This window comes from Brassica oleracea, chromosome C1, assembly GCF_000695525.1.
Source record: "Brassica oleracea var. oleracea cultivar TO1000 chromosome C1, BOL, whole genome shotgun sequence".
NCBI classification, from domain to species: domain Eukaryota; kingdom Viridiplantae; phylum Streptophyta; class Magnoliopsida; order Brassicales; family Brassicaceae; genus Brassica; species Brassica oleracea.
This window is the reverse complement of record NC_027748.1, coordinates 15,898,038-15,924,249: the sequence shown is the minus strand read 5'-3', so window position 1 is coordinate 15,924,249 and position 26,212 is coordinate 15,898,038. Positions and strand designations below refer to the sequence as shown.

The 26,212-nt window shown below is 39.9% G+C and overlaps 3 protein-coding genes across 3 annotated transcripts in view; all 3 read right to left on the bottom strand.

The window, feature by feature from the left end:
* On the bottom strand, positions 1–2,754 carry LOC106333014. Its single transcript, XM_013771501.1, has 3 exons — positions 2,074–2,754; positions 500–577; positions 1–108 (listed from the first exon to the last, which is right to left on the bottom strand). Exons 1-3 carry the CDS (start codon positions 2,752–2,754, stop codon positions 1–3), a joined length of 867 nt encoding a protein of 288 aa, XP_013626955.1.
* Positions 2,755–10,711: 7,957 nt separating this feature from the next.
* Positions 10,712–12,223, bottom strand: LOC106322636 (leucoanthocyanidin dioxygenase). The gene is made up of 3 exons (XM_013760721.1): positions 11,703–12,223; positions 11,197–11,518; positions 10,712–11,125 (listed from the first exon to the last, which is right to left on the bottom strand). The coding sequence occupies exons 1-3, from the start codon at positions 12,164–12,166 to the stop codon at positions 10,883–10,885; spliced, it is 1,029 nt and encodes a 342-aa protein (XP_013616175.1). The 5' UTR covers positions 12,167–12,223; the 3' UTR covers positions 10,712–10,882.
* Positions 12,224–15,330: 3,107 nt separating this feature from the next.
* Positions 15,331–26,212, bottom strand: part of LOC106308941 (guanine nucleotide exchange factor SPIKE 1) — a 12,137-nt gene continuing 1,255 nt past the window's right edge. Inside the window, exons 6-30 of the mRNA XM_013746044.1 lie at positions 26,029–26,126; positions 25,780–25,917; positions 25,274–25,585; positions 24,403–24,678; positions 24,001–24,162; positions 23,723–23,914; positions 23,597–23,640; positions 23,225–23,294; positions 22,601–22,762; positions 22,415–22,522; positions 22,239–22,276; positions 21,649–21,793; positions 21,333–21,459; positions 20,839–21,032; positions 20,307–20,437; positions 19,936–20,011; positions 19,733–19,843; positions 19,214–19,396; positions 18,776–18,919; positions 18,407–18,580; positions 17,953–18,300; positions 17,546–17,875; positions 16,869–17,054; positions 15,794–16,768; positions 15,331–15,720 (exon numbers count right to left, since the gene is read on the bottom strand). Coding sequence (XP_013601498.1) covers positions 15,466–15,720; positions 15,794–16,768; positions 16,869–17,054; positions 17,546–17,875; positions 17,953–18,300; positions 18,407–18,580; positions 18,776–18,919; positions 19,214–19,396; positions 19,733–19,843; positions 19,936–20,011; positions 20,307–20,437; positions 20,839–21,032; positions 21,333–21,459; positions 21,649–21,793; positions 22,239–22,276; positions 22,415–22,522; positions 22,601–22,762; positions 23,225–23,294; positions 23,597–23,640; positions 23,723–23,914; positions 24,001–24,162; positions 24,403–24,678; positions 25,274–25,585; positions 25,780–25,917; positions 26,029–26,126 — 4,979 coding nt within the window. The 3' untranslated portion in view covers positions 15,331–15,465. The remainder of the gene's footprint in view (positions 15,721–15,793; positions 16,769–16,868; positions 17,055–17,545; positions 17,876–17,952; positions 18,301–18,406; positions 18,581–18,775; positions 18,920–19,213; positions 19,397–19,732; positions 19,844–19,935; positions 20,012–20,306; positions 20,438–20,838; positions 21,033–21,332; positions 21,460–21,648; positions 21,794–22,238; positions 22,277–22,414; positions 22,523–22,600; positions 22,763–23,224; positions 23,295–23,596; positions 23,641–23,722; positions 23,915–24,000; positions 24,163–24,402; positions 24,679–25,273; positions 25,586–25,779; positions 25,918–26,028; positions 26,127–26,212) is intronic.

Here is a 26,212-nt window from a genome sequence, read left to right as displayed (position 1 = left end):
TTATGGAACAGCAAACGCAATTGTCACTCTTTCTTCTTCTTGCACAGGGAGCTCAGCTGTCTCAGCGCCAAACTGGTGCGTTTCTGCTGTATCCGAAGGTGTTTGAACCTGAAATCCATTGCAACGGTTAAAATTCTGTATCTAACTTCATTCTTTTAATATTAAACTGTGTTTACGATGGGAATTTCACCACTATAGAGTGCATGGAAGAGGTGACTTTGTTCTTCTTTATCTGGATTAGTCTTTAGCCCTTTTTCCTACGAAGGAACGTATTTGCTGCGTTCAAAAGATTGTGCTCCTTAGAATAAGTGAATATTTCAGCATCAAAACACCACACATCTCAGTCTTTTTTAGGTCAAATAACGAAACACAACCCACTCTCTAGAACCAAAATAAGCTGCATCACATAGACAATCTAGGAACATACGAAACATATTTAGCAGTTAAACTTGTAGAAAACGCTTATCACTAACTGTCGATCGGATGGGGACATCGTTACCTGAACTCCATTCTGGGGTTGTGGAACAGCAATGCCAATCAAACAGCTCGGACATCTCACAACTTTACCAAATGGAACCTATATCAATAGCAATGTATTCAATATATCATGCTCTAAAACATAACCATTTGGTATATGATTATATATTATACTTCAAGAGAACGTTTAAACATATCTCTTAAACCACACATTGAACATCATAAACTTCTAGCGTGATAAGTTTTCCTTCTTTATATTTCAATTAAAAAAATCAGAAATGTTCTAGATTCGTGCCACTATTTCTATGGGATTTCGGAGGGTTTAAGAACATGAAAATTCTTTCAAAAGCGCATTTTCTTACTCTTCATCACGATAAAACCCAACCCATTTGTTGGGTGGGTACACCAAACACAACAATTATATGTTAAAAAAGATAGAGCATGGTAGATAAAGGATTTTATATGAAATACCATGATTCTTCTAATCTTAGGCTTGATTTGTGAATTGTGTCCTCTAGATCCTCGACTGCCATTTTTCTGAGGACCTGATCCAGATGCATGACAGGCATAAAGTGACAGTTTTGAGTCACAGCTTGGAATTTTATTTCCTTGAGAGATTGAAATATTTTTCGGCGAGACGGGTAGGTCATCTGTGCGGTTTGACCTCTACGGTTTCTCGTTCTCCGGTGGCTCGTCGGTTTGATGGTGGCGTTTTCGGTTTTGAGGACAACTGAGAGGCTGCCCGTAGCCGCTTGTCAGTCATGGGGGGTGGGTTTGTTGCCGTTGGTGAGAATGGTTTTGTGTCGGCGGAGCTTTCTAGAGAGATGGCGGTTCACTTTAGCTCGTTTCTCGTTGGCCTGGAGCCTTCTCTTCACCGCTGGGAGAGTGGAGGAGTAGCAGCGTCTCGGACCTGTGTGGTGGCGGATCTGCGAAAGCGGCAGCGTTAGGGTTTCAAGAGTCGGGTCTTCTCCTTGGATCTGGCGTGCTTAGGTCGCGGGGCTCCTCTGGGGTGCTTGAACGAAGGCGTTTGGTGATGGATCCTATGTCGGCTTGGACACCTGCCAGGTGATGTCCAGGACTTCGGAGTGATAGTCACCGGTGTTCACCGGAGTAGGGAGCAAACTCCCTTTTGCCTTCTTTCCCTAGCCTTGAATCTCTATTCCGTTTCACCGGTGATCCCGAACGGCGGAGAAGGTAAGTGTTTAGCTGTCGAAGAGGAGGAAAACAAAACGACGTTCCCCGTGTTTGGAGATGCGATTTTGATACCTTTATTGGGCCACTCAATGGGATTTATACAAAGCTCGAAAAACTCAGAACTCTTTTTGTCGCCGAAGAATTGAGTAGTACGTAGAATTCAAGCTGACATGGCAAAATGATTGGCCAGGAATATTTCATCCGACGTGGCACCTCTTAGAAGCTCCAAAAATAGCTCCTTTTATATAGTAGTGATTTCGTGTGTAATCAAATTTGATCTAAACGAAAAATCCCAATGTTTTTTTTTTGTAACACTTATTCATTTAATTAAATAAAAGTCAAAGAGGCCTCGGGCCCAAGTTAGCCCATTATTGGATCCATTACAAGAGAAGATGAAAGTACATGTTTAGCTAAACGATCGACTTCGACATTGGAAGACCGAGGAGTGTGAGAGAACGTTATCTCGACAAAAACAGAGGAAATCTGTTGGATATCTTTGAGAATACCAAAGATTTCCTTCACATGTGTGTCGTTGTTGATTACTCGGATGAGGGTTGAGTTGTCAGAGAAGATCTGGAGCTTGTCTAGCTCGAGATTCACTGCAGAAAGTAATCCGTTTCGAAGAGCGAGCGCTTCTGCCATTAGTGGAAAGCTAACGAGATCATGTGTGGTGGCTCCTTGATTGAGATGGGTACCAGATGGTTCCTTGAAGATCCATGCCAGTCCTGCCCTTCGGGATCGCTTGTCATAGGCTGCGTCAGATCTGCATGTCGCTGTCGTTCCGGTGATCATCTGTTGTCGCTTCGCCTGCTTGGGTTGAGGTACTGGACCATTCCCTTTCAAGATTTGATTTTGGGCATTTATCCATTCTCTTGCTAATTTGAGGGCTTTTGTCGCCACTTCTATAGCTGTGAGAGTGTGATTCTCAAATATGCGCATGTTTCGAGCTGACCAAAGGGCCCAACACACCCACGGGAGAATAGTCGTTGTGATGCCTGTCGGGGGTAGGCAAACCGCTTGCCTGAAGGCTACTATTGCGTTTGTGAAGTCGATATCAGTAGCTAGGTGAACTACTCTTTTCATTGGGATGAGCTTCCAGACTTCTTGTGCGAATGGGCAATTGAAAAATGTATGTGTTGCTGATTCCACTTAATTACATCGGACACAAGCCACTCCTGATTGGATTCCTCTCCTTTGTAGGAGTTCTCCCAGCGAAGAGCTTCTTGGGCAATGGACCACATGAATAGTTTCATTTTTGGTGGGCTTCTCTCTGCCCAAATATCTTTTATCCAGTCGAAGGAATCATCACTCGGTCTTACTTGGATTTGATCTTTCATAGCTGCAGTGTAATAGCCTGACTTGGTGCTATATACACCAGATTGGAGGGGTTGCCACACGTAGATGTCTCTGGCTGCTCTGTGTCCTGGCTGCAACATCTGAATTTCCTTCGCTACCTGAGGTAATAGTTGCTCAATTATGCTTTTATTCCATTGCATGTCTGAAGTTAGGAGGTTCGAAACTGTGAGGTCCAGAGCGTCTTCTTGGATAGGGCCATAGAACTTAGTATCTTTATCTAGCGAGATCCATGAGTCTTTCCAAACTCTAGTGGTTAGACCGTTCCCAATGGCTTTACCTACATTTCCTTTTAGTAGTTCTCTTCCATGAAGTATGCTTCTCCATCCATGCGAACAAACCGTAGGCAATTTCACCTCCATAAATGATTTGTTATTGCAATATTTACCTAGGAGCACTCTCGCAAAGAGACAATTTGGATTTGTTAGTACCCTCCACACTTGTTTAGCCAATAGGGCTTGATTGAAAAGTTGTATATCCCTCAGTCCTAAACCTCCTCCTGCTTTAGGTTTAGTGAGTCTATTCCAAGCCACCCAGCACATCTTTCTTTTACCATCTGAAGTGTCCCACCAGAACCCTCCCTCCTTGTCGATTCCTAAATTTTCTTTCACTAACTTCTTTGTCTCTTCAGGAGTCTTTGATGAGAAGGTGATGGAAGATTTGGTGGTATTAATCTTTTGTCCCGAAGCTTGCTCGTACTTCTATAGGATGCTCCTCAATTTATCACAGTTCGGTACTGAAGTTTGGCAGAAGAACATGGTGGCGTCTGCAAATAGCAAGTGGTTCACCCTTGGACAGTTTCTCGCGACCCTTATTCCTTGCAACATACCCTCTTTTTCCGCATTACGACATAGACCTGATAGAACTTGGCCACAGAGGATGAACAGATAGGGGGAGAGTGGATCTCCCTGTCTTATTCCTCGTTTAGGCGTTACCGCCCCATGAACGGAGTCATTGATTAGGTATGAGTATGATACTGTAGAAACACATTGCATTATTAGTTTCACCCATTTTGCATGAAAGCCTAGACGTTGTAGGACTTTTTTTATGAATCTCCACTCAACTCTGTCATAGGCTTTAGACATATCAGTCTTTACCGCCATCGTGCATCTTTTTTTCGCCTGAGACGTTTTCAAAAATTGAAGTACTTCATGTGTGATCAAAATGTTGTCTGCTATAGCTCTTCCTGGTATAAATGCTGATTGGTTCTCTGATATGATCGTGTGGAGCACTGGTTTTAGCCTTAACGCCAACATCTTATAAATTATCTTGAAAAATACGTTGCATAGAGCTATAGGACGATAATCTGCAACCTTCTTTGTTCCTACTATCTTCGGGATCAGTCTAACATGTGTAACGTTTTGCGAGGGGCGGAGCATACCAGTTGAGAAGAACAACATTATTTCTCTAGTTACCGCCGGTCCTACCGTCTCCCAGTTGGCTTGGAAGAAGCTAGCTGAGAACCCATCCGGTCCTGGAGCTTTGTCCGGATGAATGGCAAAGGTAGCTTCTTTTATCTCAGCTGGTGTTGGCTCTTTTATGAGTTCTTCATTTATCTGTTGGGCGACGCAGGGTTGGAGTGCTTCTTCTACAATCTGCAGGCCTTCATTTGGAGAGGAGGTAAAGAGATCCTCGTAGTATTTGCAAATCACATCAGCTATTTGATCCTCCTCAAACCAAGGTACTCCATCATCATTTTCTATAACCGTCATACGGTTTCTAGATTTTCTTGTCTTTGTTGCGGCATGGAAGTAACTTGTGTTTGAATCACCCAGTGTTAGCCATAGTTGTCTGCTGCGTTGTTGCCAATACTCTTCTTCTTGTTTGTATGCCAGTAGCAGACTCATATTTATTTTATGAATCAGGTCCTCGTCTGGGCTTGGATTAGACAGAGCTTCATCTAAATCTTCACGCAGACCGTCTAGGGTCTTCCTGCTATTTATTTGGAACTCTCTACTCCATCTACAAATGGATTTTCTGCAGCTGCTTAATCTTTCTTCAACACTCAGGTGAGTATCTGCTTCCCAAACATTCTTGATGATCAATTTTACTTCATCGTTATCTTTTAATCTTCGATCAAACCTGAAGATTTTAAGACCTTTCTTTCTTCGTGTGTCCATGAAGGTTAGGAGAGGGCGATGGTCAGATGCTTCATATTTCAGATATTGGCTTCGGCATGAGGGAAAGATGTTTAGCCATTCGCTGTTGCTTAATGCCCTGTCGAGACGGCATTGTACCACGTGTGAGCTTCTGTTTCCCCTCCATGAGAGAAAGTTCCCATAATGCTTGATGTCAAAAAGATCATTCTCCGATAAGAAGGTTCTAAGTGCGCAGAAAGTGCCTTCTGCTCGTTCCGGTCCACCTTTCTTTTCACTATTGTCTGTAATCTCATTGAAATCACCAGTTAAAAACCATGGGTCTCCTGTCGCAGGTTGTAAAGAGGACAGTTCATTCCAGACAGCGAGTCTCTTTGTATGGTCTGGCTCTCCATAAACAAAGGTGACTTGGAAGGTAATCCCTTTCTCTGTTATTAGCGTGTCAATAAAGTTCTTATTGCTCGTTCTAACTGTAAGTTGGATGTCGTTCTTCCAGATGAGAAACAGGCCTCCACTCCCTGGACTGTTAGGGGGAACTTCATGGTTGTTATCTAGTGGAAGGCCTTGCAGTTTCTTCTTGACTGTTTCCAGGTTGTTCTTGGTTTCCATGAGGATGTAAATATCAGGAAATTTCCTCTTATGTATCTCCCTCAACCGCTGGACTGTTGCAGGGTTCCCCAACCCGCAGCAGTTCCAGCTTAATACGACTAAGGAGCCCGGGGTGGAGTGTCCCGAAAATCCGCTTTCTTTCGGGTCATTGCTGGTATGAGTTGGATTGGTGGGTTTCCCGTCCCTTGGGAGCGTCCTTTTGGGTCATTTGTTATCTTTCTTTTCTGATTTGCTCTGGATGTACCTTCACCTGCACCTCTTCCTCCACTAGGTGAGTTTTGCACCTGTGTTAACTTCCTTTTCTTGAAACTAGTTCCTCTGAGATTAGGGCTGTTTCTCGAGCTTCTTAATTATCTTTGCAGGGTTTCGGGGTTTTCTTACTTTGTTTTGAAAATCTCGCAGAATTTCCTCCTGCTCAGATGGGATCAGTTGTTCTTGGTGTTCTCGAGCTTTTGGAGGTAGCTCCTCCCTTTCCACATTAGGGCTGATAATAATTGATTTCATCCTTGCTGATCTTTCATTTTTTTTGCGTATAGGTGCTGCCACTTGTGGTGGGGAGACTTCACTGTAATAGGGATCAAGCTCATTGTCATCGTCCTTATCTTCTCCTCCTTGTGGGCTAAGCATGAGAGACTGGCAGTGCAGAAGAGAGCGTTCAGAGGATTATCCTTCGCTTGAGGGCTTTCTGACCTTATTCCTCGTTCCCATGGAGATAGCGGGCGTCTGATGTTTGCTGAGGTAGCCAAAATAGAGTCTGCTGTCTCTTCCATTAAGCCCGAGGTGCCATCCGCTAAAACTCTCTGTTTTCTAGCTGCAGCTTCCGTAGAAACTGTGCAGCTAAGGTACTGCTTTGTGACATCTTGGAGATCTTCCATTATACGCTCCTTTGTCTGCTTATAACCTGTTCTAATCTCCTGAGCTCCCGCAGGTATCTGTTTTAGGTGATTCGAAGTTGATCTCATCATAACAACCATTGTTTCTGCTCTCTGGCCCTTGGCATCACTACTCATTACACGTTGTCTTCTAGCCACTGCTTCTGTTGGATCTGGACAGCTAAGGTAGAGTAATGTGGCCTCATCTAGATCTCTTTGAATTTCTTCTTCTGTCTGATTGATATTTGACATTGGAGTAAGAGGTTTGCTTTGCAGGTTCTGGTCTCTTCGTGGATGAGGAGTCATCATGTGTATCTCGTCATTCACTTTAGGTGGAGATGTCAGAGCTAGTGGTTTAACTCTCCATTCCTTAAGGCCTCTCTGAGGAAATGGAGCTCGCTTATGTTGTCGTCCTTCCAACTCCTCTCTTTGTACTGTGTACAGGGGGGAGTTATAACCTTGGACCTCCACCACAAGATTGTTAGATCTGCTTCTCTAGTTCTGTGTAGTATCTGCCTTAGAAGTCAGAGCTCTGGCCGGCGGGGGCACTCTAGTTTGTTTAGTTGCTACTCTATCTCCGAAACTGTTGCCATGTCTGTCGACTCTTTCGTTGAATGTCTTTGCGCTCATATCATTCTTGTGGAACTCTCTTCCTTGGCTTGAAGAACGGTTTATCAGTCTTTGGTATGAGTATCTTGTTTTATGCTCTTGTGATTTAGATCTCTACCCAAGTTGTGGAGATCTTCTTCCTCCTGAAGTTTTAAGGTTTTGTTTCTTTACATAAGATTATGGCAGTCTTCTTTTAGGTGGGAGAGAGACTGGCAGAAGGAGCAATGATTCTCCAATCTTTCATACTCTAGGTAAATGAAACTCTCTTCTCCAGAATCAAACTCTATAATGGATTTATTCTCTAGAGGTTTGAGACCGTCAATTAAGACTTTGATTCTTGCAGATGTCTTGGTGAGTTCGTGATTCAGCAGCGTTCCCAACTCCTTTCCAATGTCACATATCATGTCTTCATGCCAGTAATGGAGCGGTAGCAGATATGACAGGTTCCCATCGTTGAAGGATGATCATCCAGTAAGCAAAATGATAGGGTCTGTTATCTAAGACTCTCTGTAGTTCTTCCTCTCTTTCAAATCTGAACTGAAAGCAACCATTCCAGAGATCTGAACCGGTAACCTTCCCTTGTAGGTGCCATTTGCGAGGCAGCGCTGGGAGGAGAACCCAGATTTTTTGTTCTTGTGGGTTGGTGACTCTGCCTATGAGTGTGAGCATGTTTTCCTTGATGAGGATTGAGTTGTCTACGTAGTGAGCTTTGATTCTCTTGATGGTGGGTTCCATGTCTCCGGAGAGGTGATGTTTTCCTTTTTCTTCCTTGGTAAATCTACTTGCCATCGTATCTCTACACCTTTCAATAACTCTTGTTTCTGGTTTCAGGAATTCTTGGTAGTAGAAAGACTCTTACTGCTAGTTTGGAAGTGATTTAATAGCGGAATATTCGTAGAAATGGAGTTAGATCTACGAAGTTGTGAGATCTTGAAGCTTGAGGAATTGAGAAAAAAATCCTTGGAGGATGCCACTTCCGGTAAGATAATAGAGTTTTCACAAGGAGGCAATGAACGGACCGGTGGATTCTTCCAAATTCGGTAACTTCTTGAGTAGTCACTATCAAGACTTTCGAACGTTAGACAAGTTGCTATGCCCGTCTTGGAGTATGTGCCTGGGAGAATCCTTTCTCACCGAGGCATAATTTATTGTTTACTTCTCCACCTATATAAACATGAAAAATTGTTTAAGGAAAGATAAAAGTAAATCAGAGTAAGAACAAATAAGTGTAAAACTTATTAAACCTGTCTTGATTCAAACATTTGAGGCACAGATTTTCTAGGTGTGTGAACAAAAAAAAATCATCCTTTTTTTAAACTCCAATCACCAAAATAGAGGCTTTGAGTCCATAATTGCTAATGATATATCATCGTGTGGTAACCTACATATATAGAATAAAAAGAAAACTAAAAATACTCATGGTCGATTAGTTTAAGGAAAACATTCCAACAAACATGCCTGAAGTGAATTATTGACCAAAAGTTCATAATAAAATTTAAATAGACACAAAAACTTCCACCGCTGCCATATTCGAATTTAGGTGTGATATCTGACACATTATAGGCATTGGAGATGCTCCGATCTTCAGCCAAAAAAAAATATATTCAAATATACAATTAGAAACACTACTAATATATTTTCGTCAAAAAAAAAAAAACACTACTAATATAAGATCCACCATCAATGAGAAACTGTCTACATCCGTAAATATTTAACTTTTCAAACTTTAATCTTTCTAAACCTCAAAACACAAATCAGTGAATGTTGACTACAAACCTGAATATCATCAGCAACATCTGTTGCAAATTGACCCCATAATACAGGTGGGAGACGTTCGTCCCTAATTCAAATAGAAGATGTTAGTCGTTTAAAAATTGTATTTGATGTTGTGGTTGAATATAAGTCGTGTTTAGTCTTCGATAGATACTCAGGTTGTGAAGTTCAATGGAAATCTTGTTGGTGTCTTTCCCATTGACTGAATCAACCTCAAGATGGGTCACTTTGACTATTTGTCCGATAACATTTAGAAAATTAAAATTCAACTTCTGGTTTACGAAGATGCAAGATATGCTAAAATTCAACCTCAAGATGGTATATGTCAATAGTCTTCCGTGACTAACTTGGCGACGAAGTCACTGATGTTGGATACATTAGTCGTTACTACATAAGGCATGCACAGTGGTGGGTTACCATGTGGATGCAAGATATGCTGAGATGGAGAAGGATAAACTGAGGGTTTATGTCTTGACGTAGTCGTTGAAATAATTGATGAGGCATTGTGTGTCGGAGAGTAAACCAGGAGGCATGCAAAGTGGTAGAGACCATGTGGACGCAATGAAAGCTAGTTTCAGGGGCTTGATGGTTGGGAATATTTTTTCATGTGTTTAGAAAGCTCGTTAGAAGTTACGAATACTCTTCTTCGTGCTATGAAAGCTAGTTTCAGAGGCTTGATGTATATTCAAAATCAAAGTTGTTTTTACAAGCCTTAAAACATCATATCTACTTCACGCTGAAACTTTCAGATTAATAGATAGAGATGTGAGGAACACAATAACTGCAAGGCACAAGAGGTGCAAATTCACCAACATCATGGCACTTTGGATCTGATGACCCGGTCATTCCCAATAGCTAAAAATCTACTATCTTTCTTGTTTTTTATTTAATTTTTGCGAAGAAAAATATATGTAAAAGCCTTTTATTTTGTAAAAGACAAAAGTTTAATTTTAGTTAATGATATTTACAGTTTAGCAAAAAAAAACATCATATCTATTATGAACATAGAGATCATAATTCTTTGCGTAAAAGCTATACGATGCGCTACATCACTATCCATGTTAACAAGTTTGTTACAGTTTTAGAAGTTTTAGAGCCTCTAAAGCTGACCAACTAAAAATGAAGTGTCATCTTTGTTAGAGGTTAAATCCTAAGCACGCGTAGTATGTTGAGAAAATATGAAACTTAAATCAAAGTGGAAAATATTAATGTTCAAGCTTCTATGATTCAAGTTCAGAAAAACTTCGGTTTAAGGTTGATTTATGATTGTGGTGAAAATAAAAAGTTAATCTAAAGGATCAAAGTGACTATTTTTATGCTTTAGGTAACAAAATTTTCTCCTTACATTGAATATAAATACTCTGCATTTTTATCTTTTGCATGGTGTGAGAGAAGAAACATTTGGAAACCAATATATTGTCTAGATTGATAGCAGGCGTAAACGTGATCTAATAATATGTCATTATATCCATTGTAGAAAGAAACACAAATTTGATTGAGTTGGCAGAGATAGAGGCGCTAAAGCAGAGAGGTGGAGTACAAGAAAATTGCTGTTGCAAAATTTACTCTTGCAAAACACTTCATCGTAGCTTCTGGCTCCGATGCAATGTTTCAGACAAAAGAAAAAACAAACCGTCGCTCATCTAAGTATTGTTTTTGACGTTGTTACTTTTTCAAGCAAGCAACAGAACTCATATCTTTCTACCATTTTCTTTGACACAAGTACTCTGTTCAACTTACAGCTTCCAGCTTTGTGTACGACATATTATCGTTAAAACAACTTTGTGTATTGGAAATTTAGGTTGTCTACAGATGCACATAAACTTGAAAAACTGCGGGTAACGCAAGTTGAGACAGAATAAAAAGATAGCCATTAAACAAAGTTTGAAGATATAAGATTTAGCAAAGGAGAGCATCAAGGTTTCGTTTACCCTCAGGACCCTTTGAGTACCAAGAAGAAACATACTGGCCGTACACAACTTCCTTGTAAGCCGGTTTGGTGTGTTGCCCAATAAGGTGAGAAGCTGGTGCTATCCTTGCCGTCTTAGAAGGATCATGAAACGTTGCAACAGATAACCTCGCCCTGTTCGCATTAGTCACTGCTCTATGTTGAGCACTTTTGTATATGCCATTGGTTATGATCTGTAAGAAAGGACCGAGCACGATCAGAGCTTCTTACTAGCTTATATGAGAGAATATTACATAGAAACAACCTCGGTTTGGTCAGCTATAAGAACAAGAATGGCGTGAGAGATGGGAGGAACAGTGAGCCAGTGATCATCCTTATAAAGCTGAAGACCACCAACATCATCTTGAATCAAAAGAGTGAGGGCGCCCATGTCTGAATGTGACTGGAGACCAAGAGTAAGCTCAGGCTGAGGACAAGGAGGGTAATAACTCATGGTAATGTTCTGATAGATTTCTCCAACAGCTTCCTCTATAGATGAGCATGGAAGACTCAAGCTCTCTGAGATGATCCCCAACAGCTTCTGAGCTAGTTTCTTCATCTCATTACCATACTCTTCCACTACTTGTCTAGCCCCCAAATCAATAAAAAAACATTAGGAGTCCAAATGGTAACGTAAGGAACAATTATACCGAACAATATGCCGTTCAAATATACAGATATATTGTTACTATTAACGGCAGTGCGGGTGGTGCGGTATGTCACCCAAGTGATGTGTTTTTTTTTCATAAGTGAAGGAATAAAAGGAGGAACCTGTAGTCAGGAGGATGTAACGGCCAATGAGAAGGGTCGCGGCGAGAGAGAGGTAACGTGTGGTGATCGAAGTAATCTCTCCAATCCAAAACGACGTCGCCTTCGGCTCCGAGGAGCATACGGCTGCCGTAACCTTCGGAGGCGGCGGAGGTTGAGTCGCAGGCGTATTGGAGCTTCTCTTCCAATGGACAGTCTTGGAAGAAGGAGAGGCCTAGAGACTTCATGCGATCGAGGAGATGGATGGGGACGCCATGGTTGACCACGTGGAAGGCTCCCCAGTTGCGGCAAGCTTCGCCGATTGATTCCGTCGCGGAATCGGAGATAGAGAGGTCGATGGTTGGGATTGGAGCAGCGTCGCCGGCGTGGTGGAGGTTGGGTCGAGCTTCCGGTGGCTGGATGTACTGGGAAGGGACTACAGGCAAGCCGCCTTTGGTAACTGCTTCGACTCTCGACGCTGTTTCCATGGAGATTGGAGATGATGTGATCTTTTCTTTTGGGATTCGACTACAACATGATCCGGACTTGCGTAAGAAAGACAGCTATCGAAATTTGCAAAAATACCCTCAGACAATCAATTTGTTTTGTGAACATACCATCAATTTGAAAAAGTTACAAAAACATGCCAGTTGTTCATCCTTGAAGATTAGATTGATGAATTTTTGGGGAATTGCGCTAAATGGTGTACTTCGGCAACCCAAAAAACCTTTGCTAAATGCTCTTTTTTGTTGTATTGACTGAGATTTGAAAAAATGATAATGCCTCTCATCTTCTTTTTCAAGAGACTCCTCAGCATGTGAAAAAAATTGGGCTAAAGGATGTTTAGACGTGATATTTTCATAGCTTAATAATGTTTTTATTTATGTATTAATATGATTAGTCTTGAGTAGGTTTCTAACCATTGGTGGTATAACTTATTATTCTTACCATTATGTTGTCAGTTCAGAAGTGGTTTTCGAATGGCATATGATGTGTTGTATTTTGTTCAGACATGTGTAACCATTTAAGTTAGGGAAATTTGAACTCATAACAATAGGAACACACAAAACAAAGATTCTAACCATTGCATACTTTAGGCTACGATATAGTCGGTATATTTATGTATAATGGCAAAAATCCCCAACATGCGCGTGAAAAAACGTTGGGACCACCACTTCTTCCAATTTCACTTACCCCTGGCAACTGAACAATTTCTTCTCCCGTTCTACACTCAACAAAGCAACAACAAAGACGGATTTGGAGAAAGTTCACTTTTGTTTCACTTGTGAAACAAGGCGGACTATTTGTCATATCGTTGTGGGTTAAAGCGTGAGGCAACACAACTTCAAATTTTGGGTACAAAAGGTGGTGGTAAATGTCGTTGGTGGCTCCAATTCAGAGAAGAAAAGGAAGACATCATGGCAGGTAATTTTGATTTCATAGCATTATAGCACCCAGTTTCATTATCCGAGAAAACCTGATCGGGTTTTTGAAATCGATACCACCCTAGCCAATATATTGCAGATCTGTGGTTGAGGGGTGAATGGCTTCGGAGTATAAAGAAAGGTACTTTAAAACTGTTTCACCGTTCGATCATACAAGAACAAATTAATTTTCTAAATTACTAAACTATTTGCTAAACATAAGTAGTATAGACGTTGTTTGTTCTGCATATTTGGTAACTTGTCTTTGACCAAGTTTTGTGTAGTTATTTGTGGCATACAAGCTGTCCTTTTGCTTTATATATATTTGAAGTATACCATGGTCCATGTTTGTATTATGTATTGTCAATATTACGAATAAATTGTATAGCCTAAAATTCAGCATATGTGGCCCAGTGACTATACTATTAGTATTCTTTGACATGGTCAGCTAATGAACATTTGACCGATTGCCAATTGGCCTAGTTATGTTGTTGCATTTACTTTCTTTGTGTCTAATGTACATCCGGAAATGGGTTCGTTGTTATAATAGTCCTGATATTTTTTTTATAATGTATGAAAATTGTTCTACCATGTATACTGATGTAAAGAGATACATACTAGATGAGCAAAGTATATAGTATAGTCACCATGGTGTCAAAAAAATGGTTCGATTATAGTCTACAAGCTAGGTGTGTCTCTTAGCATAGTTTACTATGCTATATGATATATGTGCATAGTATAAAAATATATATTGAATTGAACATGTCGTGATATATGTGACTATATTATATGCAATATAGAATAGTTGAAATTGTAATCAAGTTGGTTTGTAAGTATAACATACAATGATTCCATTTCGCAGGTTTATCGTGTGTTGCATTGCTTGTTCTCATTGACCTCAATGCCACTCAGTGCATGCACCAGTGTGCGACCCTAACGAAAGAGGCATTTTAAACTGCAGTTATGCCATATGCAATTGAAGCATTCTCCACATTTAACCCACACCAACTCCCGTAATAATCCACTTGATGCTTCCCCTCTGTTTAACTTTCTTCAGCTGAGACATTGAACTTATCGCATTTTCTTAACTTTTTTCATAAGCGTGCACTTTGGACTTCTATGTCGTCCGAATTTCTTGTATTATTTCGAATTATATCTTATTTTCAACTAAGCGCAACGTATTTATTTATCCTTAGCCATTGCCAAGGCTTGATTGTTTTATATGTCAGTACGACATAATGCAAATACAGAGACTATTACATTATTAATATAGTATAGTATCGGTCATCTTGTTTGTACAAAGACATCTGAATCTGATGCCATACTATATTAAATATAGTATAGTTGCATGTTAGCGTTTTTTCATACAAGTACATGCGTACATATATGTTCCCTCCGTCGATGATGTCATATTTCCATGTAACTCATGCCTCTTATTTTGTATTTTGCTCACAGTCTTTACGAAAAGATCTCCTTGATTGGTTGACTATATGACCATATTATATGCCATATAGTATAGTCTTTTGACCTCGGGTTGGTATAAAACAGAAAAAATAATTTCCCCAACATTAGAGTCTGATTATTTGGTCCCCATTAATTCACAAGTTTTATCTCCTATTTTATTAGCCATGTACATTAATATACTTAGCTGTTTACACTGCTCGTATACATTTTATTCACCAACTGTCATTACCTTTATTTGCATTTGATATATGTGGGGTTCCATATTGGATCCGGTTAACTTTCTCCCTACACATACTCAAGTTTCTACCGCTCGAACATAAATGCCATATGTTTGTTTGATTGTGCGGCCATCCTCCATTGCATGAATCATACTTGTGTTATTGTATTTTGTTTCTTGTCCGCCCATACTATATTACATTTAGTATATATTTATATAGCAGAGACTAACATGAGTCACACGAACACCATGGTTGGGAAATACCGATGGTTTAAATTTATTAAATTAGTGGTTAGGATATAAAAGTGAGTATAGTTTTTGGTACAACACAATTAAGCACATGGGTTCTCTTTTATTTATGCTTGCCCACGCGCGCTTGGAGGGTTCTCCTTTATTTATGCTTGCCCACGCGCGCTTGAAGGGTTCTTTTCAACAATTTTAGACCAGACCTGTCTCTTCTGTGGGTCCGAACGGGAAGAATTCTCCCTCCAAGTTACCTCTTCTAATCATTTAATTAAAGTATGCCACGAGAACAGATGATTGGATGTAATCCGAAGCGTATGTGTTTTTTTCTTTAAAGATAGACAAACAAAGCTATCCAAAGGCAGTTAAACAAAACCAAATAGTGGAAATAAAACACACAAACTCGTAATAAACACTGACAAAAATTACAAAGATTACACTAAAGTTCGGACAAGATAGCAGGAATGTAATGGGAGAGCTCTGCGGTAAGAGACTGAAATCCATTGACGAGCTGAGTATGGAACTCTTGGTCTTCTTCTCCGATTAATCTGAAGTGAACCCTTATGGCTCGCTTGCAAACCGCCATGAATTCAAGAAGTGCCGCGATGAGTTGCTGCAGCTCTTGCGAACGCAATCTCGTTGCAGGCTCACCTGATAAGAAGGCTGTGCAAACACTCAAGACTCCACTGTTGACCTGCATTGTTTCCATAGAAGGTTAATGAGCATTTCATTTCCACACAATAACAAAGATAACAATATGTACTCACCTGCACTGCAACACTTCCTTGAAGAATCCTCTGCAGACTCTGAAGCCGTGGTAAGTGATCCCCGTCCGAGCTACGAGGCTCCTCTAGCTCGTTTCTAAGAGCGGTTGTTCTGGTTTCAATCATTCCAATTGCATTCTCCACCGGCGAGAATTCAAGGGATTCGGATTTGGTAACCAACAGTCTATTCACGAGAGCAGGGAACGATCCTTCCGTCTGCAGCACTGTTCTTCTCTTCCACTGATCTTCTAACCCACCTTGCGTCTTACCGTTCTTTGTAAACGGTGTATCAAACAAGAACCGGTCAAAGACTCGTGCTCGAACACTACCAGTCGAAAGAGAAAATATCCTCTCTCTTCTGCTCCCAAGATCCTCATCTTCCATGACTGCATCAACCGCAGTGATTTGCAGGTAGCACGCTCCGGCCTGCAACTCTTCTGCCTTCACTTGTCTCGAATCTGGAATGATGTGCAGAATATGGTTGCTGTCCATCCTTGATTCGTATATATGGCTCAGCTTCTCCATTATATCTCCAAGCCGCACATCTCGCGGTTCACGGTATACATACTCTTTCCTGTCCAGCTTCCCAAACTTTTCTCCGTAGAATCCCACCCGGTAATACGTGGCGTCGATAAATGGGATGGGGTTTGATTCTTGGTCAAGAATGGACTCGTATATGTTAGTAAGCAGCGTGTGACACTTAGCCAACTGCCCATAAGCCTTCCTGCTCTTGTAAACTGGTATAACAAGCTCCAAAATGCTTGCACAGAAATGGTAGAGCTCAGCTTGAGAGAAAAGCTTATTTGCAAGCTGTAGATACTTGACGGCAGAGTCAACTGTTAGCTTTGAAGCACCGTAACCCTCTACTTCAGCTGCAGATGCCTCTGTCGTGAACTCGCCACTTACCATGGGGCAAATTTTACGCAAGGCAGAGACATGATCCTTGCTCCAGACACCATCATTTCTAGCCACCAAGGCCTACACATGTATATAAGTTCAAGTAGTAGTATTTAGTAGACATGAAGATTTGAATGCCAAAGAGATATCACATACACACAATAAATTTAGAAGCTATTACCTGCATAATCACACCTGCAACCGCCACAGCACACTGTGCAGCTTCAGCCCAGGACTGCATTTCCTGGTGAGCATCACATAGGTGCAACAACCACATTATGTGAAGATCTGGAACAGGAGCAAATGCCATTCCAAGTTTGTAAAAGCTCTCTGCTGCAGCATATCGATCCATAGCCATCACAGATCCCTGTAACCACAGAATTTTGCGTTCACATTCATTCAAAGAAATATCTTAACTCACCCATTAGGGAGCTTCCTAAAATTGCTAAACTCTAAACCAGATTAAAAATTTTAAAAGGGAAAGGAGTCCACTCTCTATAAGCATAAAATTATCCACATGATCATGACACAAGATGCAGATCTACTCGGACACACTATAAGTTCGATTTTACACACACAGGAAACTGAATCCTGTGTTACCTACACAGGAAACTGAATCCTGTGTTACCTTATGACCTATCAGTTTCATGAACACGATAAAAATACTAAAAATAGGTGCTGATGGGGAGGATTTTGAGTGTAGAAGACATGACGCTTCCGCCATATAACAAAGGCAAGAACCAGTTTAGCAATCAAGTCCTCTAATACAGGTAACAAAACTAGCAGAAAACATTTCTTCTATCACTAAAACGAGAGAAGATATCTTTAAAAAAATGCCAAGTTGTTTAAAAACCGTACCAAAAGAGCGTGCCCAAGGCTCGCATCAAGAGCAAGAACAAGGCTGTCAGAAAGTTGTTTCACTTGAGCCCAAGACCAGCGGTTTTCTGTAAACTTCCCGGGAATTACCAACAGAGTATCATCAGGAAGACCACATTCCCTCAACAGAGTGACACTCTTAGCTTCATCAGCCATTTCGCTTAATGACAGTTGAAGCCGCCTTGCCTCTCCACTCTCTTCCAATGTATTATCCGTTTTCATATGAGTAACTTGGACATCCGACATGAGTTCTGACAGTGTAATGGTCAGCAAAGCCCTCAGCCTAGCAGTCTGCATAAAATATAGCGAGCTCTGCAAGAACAAAGCAATTGAACTCAAGCCTGATGGCAAGAAACTGAGAAGTCTTTACATGAAGCTCGATGTCTCACCTTGACTAGTATTTGAAGACCAATAACGGCTCTTTTCCTGACACTGTCATTTCGGTAAACGGCAAGCCGGAGAAGATGGAAGGCTATCTGTTTTAAGAAGCGATCATTTTCCCTTGCCATCAGTGTAGCCCCGTGAAGATCAAAGATTCTGTTGAAAATAGGAAAGAAGGCTTTCCAGAAGGCTAGTGACTGGTTTCGGGAGAAGAAACTTGTCAATATTGTAGTAATGCAGTCCAATTTGCCATAGTCCGTAGCAATGTTGTGAGAGGCTGCCATTGATGAAAATTTCTCAGTGATCTCCAAAACCTGGAGGCTAACAGTAGCACTTACATTCTCTTCCCAGAGTTCCTGGTCAATGTGAATACAATTAGTAGAACAGCTCACTGAAGATTATGCCAACAAAAATGATGATAAATATAAAGGAGAAGGCATGAAAGACAACAGAGAATTATACCAGTTTTTGCCTTAAAATAGGGTGCAGCGATTCTCTTAATGCCTGGGCTGAAGCTCCAATCCGCGAAGATTGTGCTTGAGCTAAAGCTTCTCTTAGGGAATAAGGTTGGCTAGGGGAGGCTAACTGAGAATTTACTCTCTGCCACAGGTACCCATTATCAGGTGTTCCCTCTAGCTGCAGTAAAACGTCAGACAATACTTAAGTCTTCCCTTGGTTTAACTTAAGAAAAGCAAAAAAGCAGAAGAGTTTCTAACTTAGTTTTGAGAAGTCTACCAGAAGAACTTTAAGGAATTCTAGGTGAACTGGTATGTGTCTTTACTACAAAGTAGATGAGAGGAACGAACACACAAAATAAAATCAGCAACTCACCCTGACTTCTTGACGGGATGCCTCTGACAAATAATTGTTGATAGCAGGAGAAAGTCGCTCGGAGTACTTTGGTGATCCAGTTCCTTCACTAACAGGCCCACGAGAGTTGTTGCCCCCGAGGATGCTATCAGCAGCTTTCTTGTGCTGAAAGTTTTATTAATTCAAGATTATCAATCGCCATAGGAGTCAAACATTATGTAGATTACAACTATATAAATTTGTGTGTAATACAATTAAGTGCTAATAGACCGTAAGCTGCCGCCCATATCATTCTACCACATCACACAAATAGATAAAGTCAAATTTTCTCCAACAAAACTTCAGAGCATGATAGATAACTTTATTACACACCATAGACCACCAGTTTAACAATTTTATAGCGCTTCCTTGATGTAAATGTATTTTCCCAAGTTTAAAGAAAGGGTTGTGGAACGGAACCTCAAATAGTATAAGACATTCTTCCATGAGTTTGAAATACAATCTTGTACGAGCAATGCTCTGCTGCCATGCCTTGACAAGTGATGTGTCATCCAGATTTCGAACGATTTGCAACACACCGATTAAAACCTCACGCTTTTCAGTAGCATTTAGGTTATAGAAAACAGGCATTTCGTCTAAAATCTGCACAAGGAAGAAAATAAAACATAAATTGTCAGCCGAATATATCAGCTGGCTTTAGCTATGATCGTTTGACACAGCAACCAGTATAAAGCTTGTGATTGCCACACCATTTAATTCTTTTAAACATATATTCTATATTCCAGTAATAACGAATGCTTATGACGATAACTGAGGGGGAGGGCAACTGAGTGAATGGTTCTGGGCTACTTTTTTGCCTTGGAAAACAACCACTGATCACGAAACCTTTTAAAGCAGAAGTGGACTAAAGAAGCATTTTTTTTACTACGTAAATGAAAGATTTTGTGCGTGATTATTTTTCAAGCCATCATGACATACCTGCCCCACAAAAGGAAAATATAGCTGTGCAATATACAGCTTATCTTCGGCTTTCTGGTACCGAGCATCAAATTCATGCTTGCATAAGAGGATCACTAAAATTCTTGCACCCTGCAAGGATACCAAAAAGGAATCCGCATTACAATGTAAACTTCTTACATCATAAGTATCTCATACGAACAAACACTTGCAACCAAACATACCTTTGCCCGCAGAGGCAGCTCATCATGGTCCAGGGAGAGAAATAGCTCCTGTATTAAGATGGATGATAAATAGTTCCTAGAACATACAAATAGAGTCAGCTCAGGAAATTTCCTTTCTCCCTCCTTCCAAAGTATGTAAAGATGCAAAGCCGCATAAAATAAAAGACTGTAGGTTCAGTTTAGGCTTCTCTTTTCTGCATCATTTTAAGAGTTCAAGTGCTTACTGCAGAAGTGGCTTCATAACATTCTAATTCTAACTTTTATGTGCTCAAGTGTGCTAATACTTAGAAAATGATTTCAAGCAATAAAGTGCAAATGTTTGAAAATGCCAAATTGAATAAACATGTGATGAAGTTTCCATGGGAGAGTACCTGTCCGATGGGTCTCTGCCAGGCATTTCTACAAAGAGATCATGATCGGAGATAATTTGCAAAAATGTGAGCTTGCACTCGTGTAGGATAGATTGACAAACACCAGAAAACTTGTCCATGTACAACGATACCTGTTGAGTGAGAGAAGGACATTTAAATTTATCACTATCAAACGTAATTGAAGACCTAGATTATTCCCACGTCCTAAACTACTGACAACTGATAACTAGATAAGCTCTATGACTGTATTGAATTCAAGGTTTTCTCAAGAACAATTTTAACATACAATATTTAGAACTGAAAACCATACTTATGCACATGATCAATTAATACGCTGCTAGCAAACCTAACCAGTAAATAATCATTAATCAGATCAAAACGAAACTTCTATGACAGAATAATTCATGAAACCATTCTCATGCTTGAAGTCAACCAAAGATAATATCATCAAGAGACTTCCATAGAAACTCAAATGCAGTTTAGTACTAACGCAACCGTTGCTACCACGTACGATAGTCTGAACAAAACATACCAATTCATAGACCTGGCAGGGCTCAATGATATATAAGAGATCATAGCAGAAGAAGGCCAAACTGCTGTTCAGACGTTTTGCCAAGCTTAGACCCTTTTTACAACGTTCATGAACTTCAGTTAAAAGACAATCAAACAATTGCATGATACATCGAAAGACACTTTCTTTGAGCTGCATGGGTGGAACATCCTCGCCTAAAATCATGAAAAAAAGGCATTAAGATTAAGAAAGCTAGCAATCTGTATCCAAGGGTAAGTTTAATTTTTTTTTTTTATCATAATATGCGTGACTTTAGTACAAATAAGTTACTAGAGTCCTTAGTCATTGAGTTCTAGACAATCACCCATATTACAGGTCATCACGTTCTTTATGAATTTAGGTATGCAGTTTTTTAATTATTATTTGGAGAGGCCAATTCCTAGAACAGCATTGCATGAAAGCTTAACGAAGAAAACTCTATGGAAAAAAAATGAAACTGGATACCACAGAAGTACCTGAAGGTAGATTGTGATCAAAAAGACGTGCCTGCTCCAATGCCATTGATTTAACAATTAACTCGAGGAAAAACCACGCCATTGATAAAACATCGTCATATACAGGTCCAACCCGGTAACCTTTAGCCTGTACAAGTCATAGTGTTTATCAACCAATTAAGAATAAAATAAGAAAATTCACAGCATATAGCTGCAAGACTAGGAGAGATGGAGATATGCTTTATTATCGTTGGGATGAGTGATAGGTCTAAGGAATGTACATCACTTTGGAACAAAGATAAGCTAGTAGTTTTATCAAAACGTGTGCACTTTATACCTTGCTTCTAGCTAAACTTCCCCACACAGTTGATAATCCCGGATAAACCGGTGGTTGATTGCCTCCAAAATCATCAAAAGAATAATCAACATAGGTGACCAGAAAACGATTTCGGTCAGCATCATCAAACGACACCTGCTGCACCCTGTTAAACCAAATTGAAAGATCTATTAAGCAAAAGGACGTTACAAACTTGTGGTTTTTATACACCGGCTTACAATTGAGAAAAATGGTACAGAGAACGAAATATCAAACTGAGCATCTAATGCTTGATAATCGATGGATACAAATAAAAGGATCAAGCGGTCATGTTGTACATTTACTGTGTCTAGTCATACACATTGATTGCAACTGAAGTGACGGTTGACAATCCAAAATCGTACACCAATGACATTGTGGCATAGCGTTCTTTATTTATTTAGCTAAACCTAAAACCCTTCTTTATACAACAGTTTTTTTAATAGTTTCTATGATCCTTTGAGATTAAGTTCTATTGGTAAACAATTATATGATCCAACTCGACAAGTCCTTTGACAAATCGTATTAAACTAGATTAAACCCAGTTGAGTGAAATACAGTAAATTGCATACCGAGTTAAAATATCCACCATGGCTCTGAATGCTGCGACCTGAAGCAAATACAGGATGGTGCATATTGAGTGGTAAATGATGTAAAAGAAAATTCACATGGACAACAGAAATACGATCTACCAGTGCTTATATCACAAATATGTGGTAAAGGAATCAGAAGCTTTTAGCTGACAAACCTGAAGAGTTTCTCCACCATTGCCAATAAGATGAAGGAGCATGTTAAGAATTGGGTAGAGAAACTGAAGCAGGGCAGTGGAGTCAACGTGCTTCAAACTGTTAATTGCCTTGGGAGAAAGATAAAGAGCATGTTACTAGACAAGTGAAGAAAATAAATCAAATGAGACAAGAGTTAATGTGACTACCTGCAACAGTTCTGAACCCCAGGGAGGGCTTGTTCGGAGGGTATGTCTATCATATTCTAGACAGAAATCCCTGACACGTTCGTTGGTGGGATAAAGCGATGAACAAAGTCTCAGTCTCAACTTAAAAATACTCTTGCCATCTTCCAAATAATCTAATCTCTCCTGTGAATATCAGACAGTATCATCGTCAACATTATGTTCGAAATAGTGTTGTATTGATCAAGATATAAGATTATACTATACAAATCAGTGTGATTAGAAATAATAAAAGGACACTAAGAATAGAATTATCTCACAAGTTATACCGAGGTCAAAATCAAGATCTGATTAACAGGTTCACCTACCACTATCTCTAAACTAGACCAAATCACACACAATGTGGTGGCAGAATATACTTTTATTAATATCGTAATGGTTTGTTTTGCTTAAGGTAACTACGCCTTCTTAACAGTCTAGCCTTTTTGCTCTTTACCGTTATTTCATCTATGAACAATTTTCCTAGTCCATTTCCCAACTTTCTCAGACATTCATGTGGATTTGACCAGTAATCATTAGCTAAGCACCCAGAAAAAGATATAAATCAATGATGAAAGCATATGATGAAAGCATATGATGACAGCATACCTTGGTGGTCTCTTGAAGATAATGAGGAACCAGTTCTCTCATAACCGGAAGAGAAATATCAGACCGTGAGCTGCATTAATGATCAAAGAAACTATCAGTAAAAGAAAGAATTACTAAACCAAGGCATACACTTCTCCCAGCTTGTTATTACTGAAAGCACAAATAGCCTAATCCAGTTGTCCAGATAAGTTTGACATCAATGATTTATTGCATGTTTCAATTTCATTTTGGTTTGTATACTAGCACTTTTGCGCACACATGAAAAACGCGCGCCCATTAGCAGTCTAAGGAAATCTAAAAGAGAAGCCTTCTTTCAGAAAAAACATAAGAAAATTCTAGTGACCATATGGAAGACTGATATCATATACATACTGGATATATGTAGACAATGGAAGTGATGCATATCCAATAACTACCTGAAAAAAATAAGAGATAATTAGTAACTAGGCACCAGATTCATCAAAGAGGAATAAGCACATAACTCTATATAAATCTTACTGGTCTTGGAGCTTCAAGCTTTGTCTGGAGATCAACATGAAAGAAAGTGAATAGCAGATGATGTGATGGCGTCCAGGTGGCAGGGAGAGACACCTTAATTTCATCATGGTAACTAGCAGCTCTAGCTCCAACAGCAACTTGTGTGTGAGCCCACTTCTGGAGTGACACACCAGGCTCTCTTGGATATATTGCCTAGCCAAATCAAAAGTAATATTCAAATAAAGACTCGATAAAAAGGCATGATCGTGCCCAGGACTAGTGATGATCAAAACAATTACCTCCAGTGGTTGTTTTCGGACATCTGTATCATCCTTTCTCAATTCTACCCGGATAAAGGGATTCCTCTTCCGACTCAGTGTAACAGCTACGGGATACACATAAAGGCAATGGAAGAGATGTAGAAAAGGCTCGTTTCTTGTCGTAGAGCAGAAATCAAAAGCCTGGAACCAGAAGATGGATAACCAGATCAAATTGTTGGTCAATTATAGCAAGGACTAGAACACAGCTTTCCAGCTTCATAACTAGTTAGAAAATAGAATGATCACTGTTTTACTTCAACGTAGAACCACGGTCAAAGATCGATTATCAGGAGGAGAAAACAGGTTGATAAAAAATAAAGGGAAGCTAAAGAAGAAGAACAAGGAATGAGTTGAACGAATGATAAAAGCTGGTATACTTACATAGTAACAATTGTCAACATTCCCACTTGAGCTCGTTAGGTTTTTTGAAACATCCTCTGTACTCCACTTGGAACCACTGTTATGGGGTCCACCGGAACCAGCACTAGGACACTTCATAAGCGTCAGGTCACCGAGGCGGTCAGTCAGATCAAGAGATTCATTTCTGATACTCCCATTCTCAGATAGATCTTCAACGTCTCCATGTCCATTCCTATGTTTCTCAATTTCCAGTCTTAGAACTCCTTTAACAGGTTTATGAACCTTCCGTTTAGGGTCCTGTAAAAACCAAAGAACAAGTTATTAAACAATAGTATATTAGTGTATGTCCAAAGGTTTAAGATGGGCTATAGGGATTTTATATATGTTTATCCTCCAAATGAAAGCAGCAAGATACAGTATGATATTATATGCATGAAAAGCATGCCAGTTATATCTACAATTCAGATCTGAAACTTTTTTGTAAGCGTAAGAAGAGACATCTCAGAAATCTTATTTTCTTGTGATGCATTTAATAAATATACTCAGTCACTAACTACACTTCAGAAAAAAGAAAACTAAATGAGGGACTTCACTTCCTCAAACCTTATGAATTGACTCGCTCATACAGAAAAAAAAATGTCTATTAAAATAAAAAAGGCTGTATGTAATCAATCAATTGTGTATACAACTCTAATTGCTTACATATATGACCAGTTCAGGAAAGACAAACCAAAGGGTACCTAGCAAGTAACAGACATACTACGATGATCAGGTTGAACGAACTCTAGGAAATCATAAAGAAAATTACTTTACACCATATCTAGTTCAAAACAATCATAAAAGAACATGAATTACTTAAAAACTTGTTGGCTGTGAAAATTTAACACTCTACCTGAATCGACTCCTCAGAGTAGTTCTCCTTAACTTTGTTTAAATTAGATATTTCAACAACGACAGAACTTCCACCTGAAGAACCTTGCTTCCCATCTGATGTGATCTTTGCCATGGGTTCAAAAACACCATCATGGGAACTTGCGGCAGTCATACTGGGAGTAAGAGGACTGCTAGGGGAAGCAGATTCGCCAGTGTTTGTGGTGATATTATTATCAAAAAGCGGAACAACTGCCCAGGCAAAAGACTCTCGGTAAGGCATAATGCGGGACCAGACCTGTAACTTTTGCTTTTCCCTTTCAGTTAAGTGCACCTAATTCACAAATGGCCAAATCATGGAGTTACTACAAAAATTATGATATAGACAAAGCTAAAACACTCCACGGTTTGTAAGTCATGATATTATATGCCATTGTAAGTCATAGACTATCTTTATGTTACTAAAAAAGCACTAAGAGCGAGGCATTGACATGAACAAGAGACACGAGCGACAGTAAGGGAAATTACAGGTTCTTTACGGGAATAGACAGATGTTGTAACGCCTCCCTCCTCCGTTGCTGTCTTTTCTAACTGAATCAGCAAGCAAACTGATGCTGATGGGGCATCTAGATAAAACACTCCACGGTTTTCAGATGAAGGTTTGGCCTACAAAAAAATGGAGCACGTTCACAATATTTAAGTGGAGAAAATAACCCAAACCAACTTCACACAATCATGAGAAGGAAAAGGCTAAAAGGAGAAAGTTCAGTGACTTGCATCCTGCATTTCGGTTGGCGAAATATGGAAATAAAAATCCTCAGAGAGTTTCTCCTTCCTCTCTTGATTGTATAATGAAATGGAGCCATAAAATGGTTCTGCAAAGGACGAAAGGAAAGGAACTTTAATAAGTTGTAATAACTAAAATTACAGGAGATAGACAGTATTCTCCACCCCTCCCCCC